We start from the raw sequence: 13,555 nt of genomic DNA, 5'->3' as shown, positions 1-13,555 counted from the left end.
GAATTAATTTCCAACTAAATATTTTAAATTCTAAATTCAAAAAGATCAATTTTTAATTAAAAAGGCTAACTTTTAAACAAAAAACTACAAATTTTTAACAAACTACAGGAATTTTCAACCTAATCGTTGATTAAGCAACTAAACAATATCAATTTCAACTAAATTGACAAATATTTAACTGAAATAGTCCTATTTTCAACAAAAAACGACGAATTTACAACAAAGTATATGTATTTTAAAATCAAATCGTTGAATTTTTACCCAAAATGAATTATCTTCATCTGGAATCGTTAAATTTTCATCCAAATAGTTGAATTTTCAACCAAAAAGATGAATTTTCAAATTAATTGATGAATATTTAATTGAAATAGTCCAATTTTCAACAAAAAAAGACGAATTTAGAACAAAGTACATGAATTTTTAACTAAAAAAATATAAATTTTCAACTAAAATTATTTATATTTAACTGGAATCGCTAAATTTTCAACCAAGTATTTGAATTTTTATCCAAAAAAATGCATTTTCAATTAAATCGTTGAATTTTTAAATAAAAAAGATTAATTTTGAACGAAAAGAAAAGAAGAATTTATTTCCAACTAAATATTTTAAATTTTAAATTCAAAAAGATCAATTTTTAATTAAAAAAGCTAACTTTTTAAACAAGAAACTACGAATTTTTAATAAAGTACAGGAATTTTAAAATCAAATCGTTGAATTTTTAAACAAAATGAATTATCTTCATCTGGAATCGTTAAATTTTCATCCAAATAGTTGAATTTTCAACCAAAAAGATGAATTTTCAAATTAATTGATGAATATTTAATTGAAATAGTCCAATTTTCAACAAAAATGACGAATTTAGAACAAAGTACATGAATTTTTAACTAAAAAAATATAAATTTTAAACTAAAATTATTTATATTTAACTGGAATCGCTAAATTTTCAACCAAGTATTTGAATTTTTAGCCAAAAAAATGCATTTTCAATTAAATCGTTGAATTTTTAAATAAAAAAGATTAATTTTGAACGAAAAGAAAAGAAGAATTTATTTCCAACTAAATATTTTAAATTTTAAATTCAAAAAGATCAATTTTTAATTAAAAAAGCTAACTTTTTAAACAAGAAACTACGAATTTTTAATAAAGTACAGGAATTTTAAAATCAAATCGTTGAATTTTTACCCAAAATGAATTATCTTCAACTGGAATCGTCAAATTTTCATCCAAATAGTTGAATTTTCAACCAAAAAGATGAATTTTCAAATTAACTGATGAATATTTAATTGAAATAATCCAATTTTCAACAAAAAACGACGAATTTAGAACAAAGTACATGAATTTTTAGCTAAAAAATATAAATTTTCAACTATAATGATTTATATTTAACTGGAATCGCTAAATTTTCAACCATGTAGTTGAATTTTTAGGCAAAATATGCATTTTGAATTAAATCGTTGATTTTTTAAATAAAAAAGATCAATTTTTAACAAAAATTATTTATCTTCAACTGAAACTCTTCGATTTTAAACCAAAAAGATGAATTTTCAACAGCAAAAAAAAACCATTTATTTTCAACTAAGCAATTTAATTTTCAATTCAAAAAGATCAATTTTCAATTAAAAGAGGTAAATCGTTGAATTTTCCACCAAATAGTTGAATTATCAGCCGAAAAGATGAATTTTTATTTAAATTGATGAATCATTAACTAAAATAGTTGAATATTTAACAAAAGACATGAATTTAAATCAAAATGCATGCATTTTCAACCAAAAAAAACGTATTTGCAACAAAATACATGAATTTTCAATTAAAAAGGATCAATTTTCAATTAAAAAAGGTAACTTTTTAACCGAAGGCGACGAATTGCAAACAAAGTACAGAAATTTTCAATCAAATCGTTGAATTTTCAACTAAACAGATGAATTTTCAATTAAATTGACGAATCTTTAACTGAAATAGTCCAATTTTCAACCAAAAACGACGAATTTAGAACAAAAAACATGAATTTTTAACTAAAAAATATCAATTTTCAACTAAAATGATTTATATTCAACTGGAATTGCTAAATTTCCCACTAAATAGGTGAATTTTCAGCAAAAAAGATGAATTTTTAACAACAACAAAATAATTTCTAACTAAATATTTGAATTTTCAAATCAAAAAGATGGAGTTCCAATAAAAAAAGGTAACTTTTCAAACAAAAACGAAGAATTTTGAACACAGTATATTAATTTTCAATCAAATCGTTGAATTTTCCACTAAAAAGATAAATTTTCAACAAACAAAAAAAAAAAGAATTTTCTAACAAAAAGTTGAATGATCAACCAAAAAGATCAAATTTAAAAAAACAAATAATTTTCAGCTAAATATTTGAATTTTCAAATAAAAAATAACAATTTTCTATTTGAAAAGGTAACTTTTTAACCAAAGCCGACAAATTTAGAACAAAGTACATAAATTTCCAACCAAATCGTTGAACTTTCTACTAAAAAAGATCAATTTTCAACAACAGTTTCAACTGGAATTGTTGAATTTTCAACCAAAAAGATGAATTATGAACAACAAAAAAAGACTAATTTTTAACTAAATATTTGAATTTTGAATTCAAAAAGATAAAATTTCAATTAAAAAACGTAACTATTCAACCAAAAACTACAAATTTTGAACGAAGTACATAAATTTTCATTTAAAAAAGATAAATTTTCAAAAAAAAAAAAAAAAAAAAAATTTTCAATTCAATATTTGAACTTTCAATTTAAAAAGTTAACTTTTCAATGAAATTGTTGAATTTACGACTAAAAAGATGAATTTTCAAAAAAAAAAAAAAAAAAAAAAAAAAAAAAAAAAAAAAAAAAAAAAAAAGAATTTTCTACCAAAAAGTTAGATTTTCAACCAGAAAGATAAATTTTCAACAAAAACAATTAATTTTCAACCAAATATTTGAAAATTTAAAATAAAAAAAAATCAATTTTACATTAAAAAAGGTAACTTTTAAACCAAAAACTACAAATTTATTACAAAGTATATGAATTTTCAACTAACAATTGAAGTTAAATCCAAAAGAATTCAAATTATTCGGAAAAAGTATTAAATCAAAAAAATTATATTGATATCTATGAAATTGTAGTATATTTTTAGACAAATTTAAGGTAAACGAAAAAAATTCGGTGCAATTAATTCAAATTCACGGTAAACTACAAAAAATTCAAACGAATTTAAAAACAATTTGAAAATATGAAAAACTTCATTATTGAATTCAGAAAATTTGAAATGAGTTTAGAAAAAATCAAGCAGATTAAAAAAAATTTAAAGAAATGCCTAAGAATTCAAGGTGAGGTTAAAAGACTTTAGAATAAATTAAATAAAATCTTTTAAAAATGCAAAAAATCCACTGAATTAAGCAGATTTCCAAATTAACAAATGAATTGGAAAAAATATGAAAAATCGAAAAAATGCCATTGATTTCAGTAAAATTTGAGTAAATTTAAAGGAATTTAAGGGAAATGAGAAGAATTCTATGAAACGCATAAAAAATTCAAGTAAAAAAAAAAAACAATCAAGTGAATTCAACACAATTGAAAAATAAGAAAAAAATTCATTGAATTGAGTAAGTTTGAAATGAGTTTAGAAAAATTAAAAATAAATTTGTTTTTTGGTTTTTTACAGAAAAAATGATAATTTTAAATTCAAAAAGACGAATTTTCCTATCAAATAGACGAATTATAAGCCTATTTTTCAATCTTCAAGTAAAAATATAAATTTTTATTACACTTTTTCAACATAGTTTAATTTTCAAACAGAAATAAATTTTCCATTAAAAAAATTAATCTGCAAACAAGAAAATGAATTTTTAATAAAGTGGGTCAAATTTGATAAAAAAAAAACTCTCAACTGCAAATATTAATAATACTTTTTAACAAATTAGTTCAACTTTTAACTCAAAAATTAAATTTTTTAACTAGATAGACGAATTTTCAACACATACATTTTTTTATCAATATAAATATATTTCATTTTCAACACAAAAGTTGCAGTTTTAATTAAAAAAGAGGAAATTTCAACAAGAAAAAAAGATCAATTTTCAATCAAAAATGAAAAATTTATATTTTCCGGTAAAAATTAATGTTTAATTTCAAAACATAAATAAATGTTGAACAAATTTGTTCAACTTTTACCCAAACAGTTGAATTTCTAATTCAAGAAAAAAAAAAACGAATCCTTTACAAAACAGTTGAATTTTTAATCAGAAAATATGAATCATTAACCAAAAAGTTCATTTTCAACCAAATAGTTGAACTTTCTACCAAAGTAAAAAAAAAGGTTGTTAAAATTTTAAAAATTCGGGCATAATTTAAGAAATTTCGAATATTTTCGATTATAGATTCGTAATTTTCACATTGATAAAATAAACAATCTATTGTTAAAAATGTGTTTTTCTACTTTTAAGGACAAAAAAAAATTAGAAATCAAATGAAACCAAAGACTTTTTCCAATTTTTTTAGTTACTTTTTACAGAAATTCCTTGATTTTCTGTTTTTTTTTTTTTTTTAATCTCTTGGAAGCTTTCATATTTTTATAAATTGTTTTAAAGACAAAAAAAAACAATAAAAAATTGATTCAAGAAAAGACTTACGTTGCTTATGTGAAGAAATTCTCGGAGAAAGGCAGCTTGTTGAAGAGCAGGTTGTCTGCTGTACGGATTTAATAATTTTTCGAAAACCTTGACTGCATCCTTGGTTTGTTTCAAGGAGGCTGCCTGTCTTCCAAGAGTAAAATGAATATGATCTTCGGCAAAGGACCATCCTTTGTCACGATAAACCTGGAATTTCAGAAAAAAAAAAAATATATAGGAAATTATTCTGGAAATTGAGAATAAAAATAGTTTTTTTAAACTATAATGTAAATTTTAAGGTAATTTTAACTATTATTATTATTTTCGAATGTTTTTGTTGTGTTCAAATTTCCCGGATTAATTTATTTTAATTCATGATGTTCATTCTAAATATTCTCTAATACAAAAAAGCAAAAAAATTGCATCATAAATGAATTAAAAAAAATTAATGAATCTGCAACTGGAATAGTTCAATTTTAAAACAAAAAACTGAATTTTTTAACAAAAAATACAACTTTTCAATTAAATACATGAGTTTTTAACGAAATAGTTGAATTTTAAATTTAAGAAGACAAATATTCAAACAAACAGTTGAATTTTGAAAAAAAAGAATTTTCAACGGAAAATGAGTTAAATTTTTAGTTCAAAAAATAAATTTAAACCCTAAAAAATGAGTGTTCAGCAAACACAATGAATCTTCAATTGTAAAAAAAATAATAATAATTTGTACTATAAACAATAAATTATCAACCCAAACTTTAATAATTAAGTGTTAAATTTAAAAAAATGAATGTTCAACCAAAAAATACGTATTTTCAACTGAAAAGGACGCAAATTTTTAACAAAATAGTTGAATTTTCATCTAATAAAATAAAAAGTTTTCAATTAAATGGCTGTTTTTCAACCAAAGAAATAAATTTTTAACTTAATGATGAATTTTTAACCAAAAAAAATTAATTTTTCATAAAATGGTTTACTTTCAATCAAGTAATTTGATTTCCAACCTAAAAGATGATTTTTCAACTAAAATGATAAATGTTCAACTGGAATACATGAATTTTTAACCCAAATAGTTGAATTTTTAATTAAAAAAGACCAATTTTCATCCAAATTGTTGAATTTTGTACTAGAAAAAATTAATTTTCAACTAAAAAAGATCATTTTTTCTACCAACATATGACTAATTAAATTTTTGGTCAAAAAATAAATGATCAACCGAAGAAATTAATTTTTAATTAAAATTATGAATCTTCAACCAAAAAGATTTCCACCCCAAAAGATGATTTTTCAACTAAAATGATAAATATTTAACTGGAATCCTTCAATTTTTAACCGAAAAAATTTTTTAATACAGAAGATTAACTTTCAAAGAAAAATATCATTTTCTATAACAAAAAAAAATCTACTTTTTAACAAAACACGTGAATTTTCAACGAAGTGGTGGAATTTCCAAATAAAACAGACAAATTGTCAAATTGTTGAATTTTGCACGAGAAAAGATGAATTTTCAACTAAAAAAGACGAATTTCCACCTAAAAAATATCAATTCTCAATTGCAAAAAGGTAACTTTTCAACCAAAAATGGAATATCTAAATTTTCAATTTAAAAAATTAATTTTCAACCAAAAAAAAAATGAATTTTTGAACAAATTATTAACATTTTTAAAAAGTGATAAATTTTCAAATAAAATTATGACTTTTTTAGAAGAAAGGTCATTTATAACAAAAGAATTTAACTTTCCAACCAATAGTTAAATATTCAACCAAAATGATGAACTTTCAACCAAAAAGACGAATTTTCGAAAAAAATACATGAATTTTCAAACAAAAATTGTAGAGTTGAATTTTCCGTTAAAAATCTAATTCTTAAAAAACAAATAAAAAAGCGGATTTTCAGCAGAATTTTTAAATTTTCTACTTGAATAGTTAAATTTTTAGGTAAAAAATTTATTTCCAATAAAATAGTTACATTTTGAACCCGAGAAGAATTTCCAATTAAAATGATGCATCTTCAAAGAAAAAAATTAACTTTTAACAAAAGATTTAAAAAATTTTTAACCCCATCTTTTCAGGGTGAAAATTCATCTATTTTTTTATAAATTAAAAAAAATTAAAGTTGATTTGTTTTGGTGGAAATTTAATCTCTTTTTGGATAAAGATGCAACTGTTCTGTTAAAAATTCAACTATTTCGTTAAAAAGTTACCTTTTCTCTTTTGAAAAAATTCGCCTTTTTGGATTGAAAATTCAATTTTGTTTGTAGAAACTTTTTTTTTTTTGTTAAAAAAAATTCATATTTTGATCTTAATAGTCAACTGGGATCTTATTTTGATGAAAATTTAAAAATTAAAAAAACAAAATTAATAAAGCTTCATCTGTTTTAAGAGAAATCTCATCTTTTTTGGATAAAAATCCAATTTTTTGGTATATAATTTAACAAAATTCATATTTTGATCGTAGAAATTCAACTGAAATCTTTTTCAACAGAAAATATAACTATTTTTTTTTGAAAATTAATCTTTTTGATTTAAAAATTCATCTGTTTAAGTAAAAATTGCATTGAAAAAAATAATAAAAATACAACTTTTTGATGAAAATTATTGTTCCCTGCTTGAGTATTCAACTGTTTTGTTTTTAAAAATTTGGTTAAATCACTTTGTTAAGAAATAGTTTTTTTTTTGTTGAAAATTTATATTTTTTAGTTGAAAATTCTACTATTTTGTTTTAAAATTTTAATAATCCGTAGAAAATTTACTTTTTGTTTTAAATTTATATTTTGGTGTTGAAAATGAATTAAAATATTTTCTGGATGAAAGTTTACCTTGAAAAAAAAATTATCGTTTTTTATTAAAAATTCATCTGTTTTAAAACGAATTTCATCTTTCTTGGATAAAAATGCAACTGTTCTGTTAAAAATTCAAATATTTCGTCTTTTTTCGTCTTTTTGGATTGAAAATTTATTAATTTATACCAAAAAAAGACGAATTTTAAACTAAAAAAATTTTTAAAAAAGTTTAGAACTAGAAAAGATCAATTTTCTGCAAAAAATGGAATAGTTGAATTTTATACAGACCAAAAAAAGAAATTTTTAACCAATAAAATTAATTAGTATATTAAATAATAATTGAACATTTTTTTTTAAATTATATTTTTAACGGAAAAACAATTCTAAAATTTTTGGTTGAAAATCATTACTTTTTTAGTTAAAAATTCAACAATTTGATTGAAAATTCATGTCTTTTTTTGAAAATTCGTCTTTTTGATTGAAAAATGATCCTTTTGGTTGAATATTTAAGTATTTGATGGAAAGTTAAATTCTGTTGTTAAAAATTACTTTTTTTCTTGAAGATTCATCAATTTAGGTTTTTTTGGTTGAAAATTAATTTCTTTGAAAGCTAATCTGCTTTATTAAAAATTCTTTTCGGTTAAATAGTTTATTTTTAAAATAAAAATACAAATTTTCATTGAAAAAAAGACATATTCAACAAAAAATAGAGTGTTTAATTTTTCGGTTAAAAATCTAATTCTTTGAAATCCATCAAAATATTAAAATATCCTAAAATATTTCAGTCTTCGAAAGCCTTCAAACTGCTGAAATAAATAAAAAATTTCTAAAAATCTTTTTAAATTTCTTAAACTATTTCAAATCCTTTACCTTTTTAAAGCCCTTGAATTTGTTTTAAACACTTGAAAACGCCTGAGCATCTTTTACAATATTAATTAAAAATGTCTTTTTAATCTTTAAAAATAATCCAAATTATTTAAAATCCTTTACACTTCTCTGCGATTTTTTAAACCTTTTGAAAATGTCAAGGAAATTAAAGAAAAAAAAATAAGTTAAAATACTTCAAATAATTTAATCAATTTATGAATTGATCCCCAGAATCAATTAAATTAAAACTATTAAAAATAAAAAAATTAAAATCGATTGAATTAAATAGAAACTTAATTGTGTAGAAAATTCAAGTGAATAAAAAACCTGTAAAATCGTGCCATATATTCAGAAATTCTAGAAAATTCTTTATCCTAAACTATTTTAAAAGCTTTAAAATAACTTCAAATGAAATATTAAATTAATTAAAAAAAAGTCTTGGAATCTATAAAAATTTCTCGGAACCTTTATAAATAATCTGAAATATTTCAAGGAATGCAGCATAATTAAAAAATAGGTTTTTCTTTCTCCCTCTCTCAATTAAGGCCATGTGACAAGTGGGTCACGTGACCAGATTCCTACCTTACCGCCCCCGTTTCTAATTTCCCAACTTATTTTCACACGAAGCGCCACATCGAGATGAAAATCTGGGATAATAAACAAGAAGCACTAAGAAATGTGGGTCTGGTCCTAAACTTTAATAATTATTAAAAAAAAAAAAAATGATTTACAACAAAAAAACTTTTTCATAACTATAAAACTTGCTGGTTAAATATGCCAAATTTTCAACTCGATGTGTCGTTTCCTGTGAATCTAAGTTGGGAAATAAAAAAAAAAAGTGGCGGTAAGGTAGGAATCTGGTCACGTGACCCACTCATCACATGGTCTTAACTCCGATTTTTTTTCTCGATCTTCGACTCACCTGATATGCTTGTTGATAGCACCTGAGGGAATGTTTCTTCTGTCCAGCCTTCGAGAACCGATGCCCGGCAATAACAGCATGAAATGCGTACTTTCGAACCATTTTCGGCCCGATAAAACAATAGGCGGCCTGTTCCAGCAATAAAGCCGATCTCAAATCCGAATCCTCGCTCGTCATTCGGATGTACTGTTTCGCAGCGTCTGCATAGAGGCCCCGATTTTTGAGACACTCGGCACTCAAGAGTGTCGCTCTTGTGGCAAATTGTGGCATTTTGCAGGTGTTCAAATAAGTTAAAATTGCGTCGTCCATATACTCAATGCTCTTTCTTGTCATCTCGTCCTGCATGAAGGCACTTAAGGCTGCCATTTCCAAAGCACCTGCATAGTAAAGCCAGGCTTGGTCCGCTGCGAAATCTCGCTTTGCGTTGTGATAGGCCTGATAAGCAAGCACGTAGTGGCCGAACATGAAACAGAGATCGCCCAAGCGTCTCAGTTGAAGTTCCGGAGATTCCGCGGTATATCTACAAATCGCGGACTCACTATTATCATCTTAAATTTTGGGAAATTTAAGTCAGATTAAAATCTAATTTTAAATTCTATTTATCGTCCGATGATCAAGTTAATGTGGAGAAATCGCGGAAATAAAACCAAGAATCTAACCACCAAATTTGGACAATAAAAGCAGGGTTTTACCCGGTTAAACAATTTGATAAAAAATTCAACTGTTTTATCTTTTTGGTTGAAAAATTACGTCTTTAATGTTTGTTTTTTTTTTATTGTTTTTTAATAGTAGCCAAAAAGTGTCTAATCACTGTAATAAAACAATTCGAGGTAAATTTTTAAAAGTTAAAAAATTCCATTAATTTCCGCAAACTTGAAATGAATTTAGAGGAGATTAGAGGTAACCGAGTCAAATTCGATGAAATTCATAAAAATTCAAAATGAATTTACAAAAAAAAAATCAAATGAATTGATAACAATCTAACAATATGAAGAAAACTTGATAGAATTTGATGAAATGCCGAAGAATTCAAGGCGAGGTTAACAAAATTTAGGATAAATTAAATAAAAACTTTTAAAAATTCAAAAAATCAATTGATCTAAATAGAATTGAGTAAATTTTCAAGAATTCATGTAAATTAAAAAAAAACTGAGGCTGAATTGACAAAAATTTCAAATCTTTGAAATCCTACTTATTTTTAACCAAAGAAGTGACTAAAGACTACAAAACAAGTCAAGTTAAATTTAAAAGAATTCAAATGAATTGGAAAATTTACAAAAAAACAAAATTCCATTAACAGGGTGGCCGTTTTATTCAGAGACAAAAATTCCCGGTTTTTTCCCGGCCAAAGAAATTTAAAAAATCAAACTATATTTTAAGCATTTTTCCATATAAAGTAATAAACAATAAACAAACTAAAGCATTCAAAATGGAACATCTTGAATGCTAAACTTTTAAAATTGAAGTTTAAAAGTTTTCAATTCAAAAATTGCGTATTCAAATGCTGAAAAATTCAAATTATGTTCCAAAAATATAAATCCACATTAACATTTTCAATAGTCTAAATTAAAGAATCAAGCAAACAACTTAAAAAATTTCAAAATTATATTATTTTACGTAATTTTAAGCTAGAAACATTAAAAATTGAAAAATAATTTTTTTAACATAACAGTTCTTAAATCAGAAGTTGAATTATATTTATTTTAAATAATCTAGGCATACTTCATAAGCTTTACAATTTTATTTCAAAATCTTGAGAAATCTAGAAGTGGTTTTAAATTTTTCCAAATTCAAAATCAGTTTTGAATTTTTTGTTGAAACTTTTAAATATAATTTTAAATTGATTGAATTTTTTCTATAACCTTTAGAAAATCCTGAAAATAAAAAGAAAAAAATTTAATTTGAATTTATAAATAATAATGGAACATTTATTATTTTTAAAAATATTAGAGTAATTTTAAGAAATATTTAGAAGTTTAAAAAAGATTCGAATTAAATTTAGAACTTGAAATAATTTGAAATAAAGTCGAATTAAAAATAAAATGTAGATATTTCCAGATTTCAAACAAAGCATTAAATTTTTTTTTTAATAATTGTGAAAGACTTCAAAAGAATAAAAAATTTTCTTAAGATTCTTAGGAAAATTGAAAATGATTTTTTACTTTGAAAAAGTATTATAACAGAAAGTTGAAGAAGATTTTAAGAGATTTAAAAAATGACCAAAGAAGAACATGGAAGATTTTAACGATTTTTTTTTTAATTTGCAGGATTTTCAAAAATTTTATAATTTCAATTAATTTTAGAATATATTTAAAAGTTATGAAAAAAATGTTAACATACTTCGGTTAAATTACTTGAAATAATTTCAAGTTTTTAATTAATTTTGAATTTTTTCAAAACTTCTACAAATCTCTTGAAGTTACTCAAATTTTTTTACAAATAATAAGCGTTCAATCTTTTTCAACATCAAAAAATTTCAAATTAAATGGGATAGAAATTAAATATTTTACATTCTTTAAATCCAATAAAAATCTTTAATTACGAATATATTATTATGGAGTTATTTTTAAGTTGAAAAAAATGCACTTTCACATTTTTAATGGCTAAAAAAATGGATAGAAATAATCTATTAATAAATTTATTAATTAAATTTAATATAAAAAATAATATGAAGAAAGACCTGGAACTCTGAATTAAAAATATATTATTGATAAATCATGAAAATTTGTTTTTAAAAATACAATTATCGAAATGAATGATACATTAATTTCAATTCTTTTAATTTTTAATTGTTTAAATCCTCAAAACTGCACTTTAATTATTTAAAAAACTGTTCAAATCGGTTTAGAATTCATGAATTTGATTGAAAATTCATCTTTTTCGTACAAAATTAATCTTTTTCTTTAAAAATTCATGCTTTTTAGTTGAAAATTCAACTTTTTGGTTTAGAATTTTTTAATTTTCTTAAAAATTCGTTATTATTTGGTAGTAAACTAATCTTTTTGTTTACAAATTCTTTTTTTTTTAGTTGAAACTTCAAATTTTAGATTGAGAACTCTAAAATTTTATTAAAAATTAATCTTTTTTTTTTTAAATACATGCTTTTTAGTTGAAAATTCAACTATATGTTTTAGAATTTTTTAATTTTCTTAAAAATTCGTTATTATTTGGTAGTAAATTAATCTTTTTGTTTAAAAATTCATGCTTTTTAGTTGAAAATTCAACTTTTTAGTTTAGAATTTTTGAACTTTGTTGAAAATTCGTTATTCTTTGGTTGTAAATTAATTTTTTTGTTTCAAAATTCATTTTTTTTTTAGTTGAAACTTCAACTTTTCGATTCAGAACTCATGAATTTAATTCAAAATTAATATTTTTCTTTAAAAATTCATGCTTTTTAATTTTAAATTCAACTTTTTCGTTTAGAATTTTGTTAAAAATCCTTTTTTTACGGTAGAAAATTAATATATTTTTTTTAAATTCATGTTTTTAAATAAAAAATTTAACTTTTTGGTTTAGAATTTTGTTAAAAGTTCGTCTTGTTTGGTAGTAATTTAATCTTCTTCTTTAAAAATTCATATTTTTTAGTTCAAAATTCAACGTTTTGATTCAGAATTATTAAATTTTGGTAAAAAATAGTTTTTTTTTGTTGGAAAATTAATCTTTTTGTTTAAAAATTTACCTTTTTTAGTTGAAACTTCAACTTTTCGATAGCAAACTCTTGAATTTGATTAAAAATAAATATTTTTGTTTGGAAATTTATGTTTTCAGTTAAAAATTTCACTTTTCGATTGAAAATCCTTGAATTTGATTAAAAATTCATCTTTTTTGGTAGTAAATGAAGCTTTTTCTTTAAAAATTCATGCTTTTTAATTGAAAATTCAAAGTTTTGATTCAAAATTATCAAATTTCTGTAAAAATTCGTTTTTTTTTCTGTAGAAAATTAATCTTTGGTTTAAAAACTCAACTTTTTGATTGAGAATTCTTGAATTTTATTGAAAAATTCGTCTTTATTAAAACTAATTTTTTGGTTTAAAAATTCATGTTTTTTAGTTGAAAATTTAACTATTTGGTTAACAATTCTTAAATTTGATTGAAAATACAATTTTATTTTGGTTGTAAATTAATCTTTTCCTTTCAAAATTCAACTTTTCGGTTGAGATCTCTTGAATTTTGATTTTGTTAAAAATTCGTATTTTTCGGTAGAAAATTAATATATTTTTTTTTAAATTCATGTTTTTAAATTAAAAATTCAACTTTTTGGTTTAGAATTTTAGAATTTTGTTAAAAGTTCGTCTTGTTTGGTAGTAATTTAATCTTCTTCTTTAAAAATTCATATTTTTTAGTTCAAAATTCAACGTTTTGATTCAGAAT

General features: G+C 22.2%; 1 protein-coding gene across 1 annotated transcript in view; it reads right to left on the bottom strand.

Moving 5' to 3' along the window:
* Window positions 1-13,555, bottom strand: part of LOC117172717 (trafficking protein particle complex subunit 8) — a 46,803-nt gene that overhangs the window by 8,519 nt on the left and 24,729 nt on the right. The window contains exons 5-6 of the mRNA XM_033360878.1: window positions 9,185-9,704; window positions 4,634-4,819 (exon numbers count right to left, since the gene is read on the bottom strand). Of these exons, the coding sequence (XP_033216769.1) occupies window positions 4,634-4,819; window positions 9,185-9,704 (706 nt within the window). The remainder of the gene's footprint in view (window positions 1-4,633; window positions 4,820-9,184; window positions 9,705-13,555) is intronic.

The sequence above is a fragment of the Belonocnema kinseyi genome, chromosome 5, assembly GCF_010883055.1.
Source record: "Belonocnema kinseyi isolate 2016_QV_RU_SX_M_011 chromosome 5, B_treatae_v1, whole genome shotgun sequence".
Classification (NCBI taxonomy): Eukaryota; Metazoa; Arthropoda; class Insecta; order Hymenoptera; family Cynipidae; genus Belonocnema; species Belonocnema kinseyi.
The sequence above is the reverse complement of the archived record's forward strand: the minus strand, read 5'-3'. Positions and strand labels throughout refer to the sequence as shown.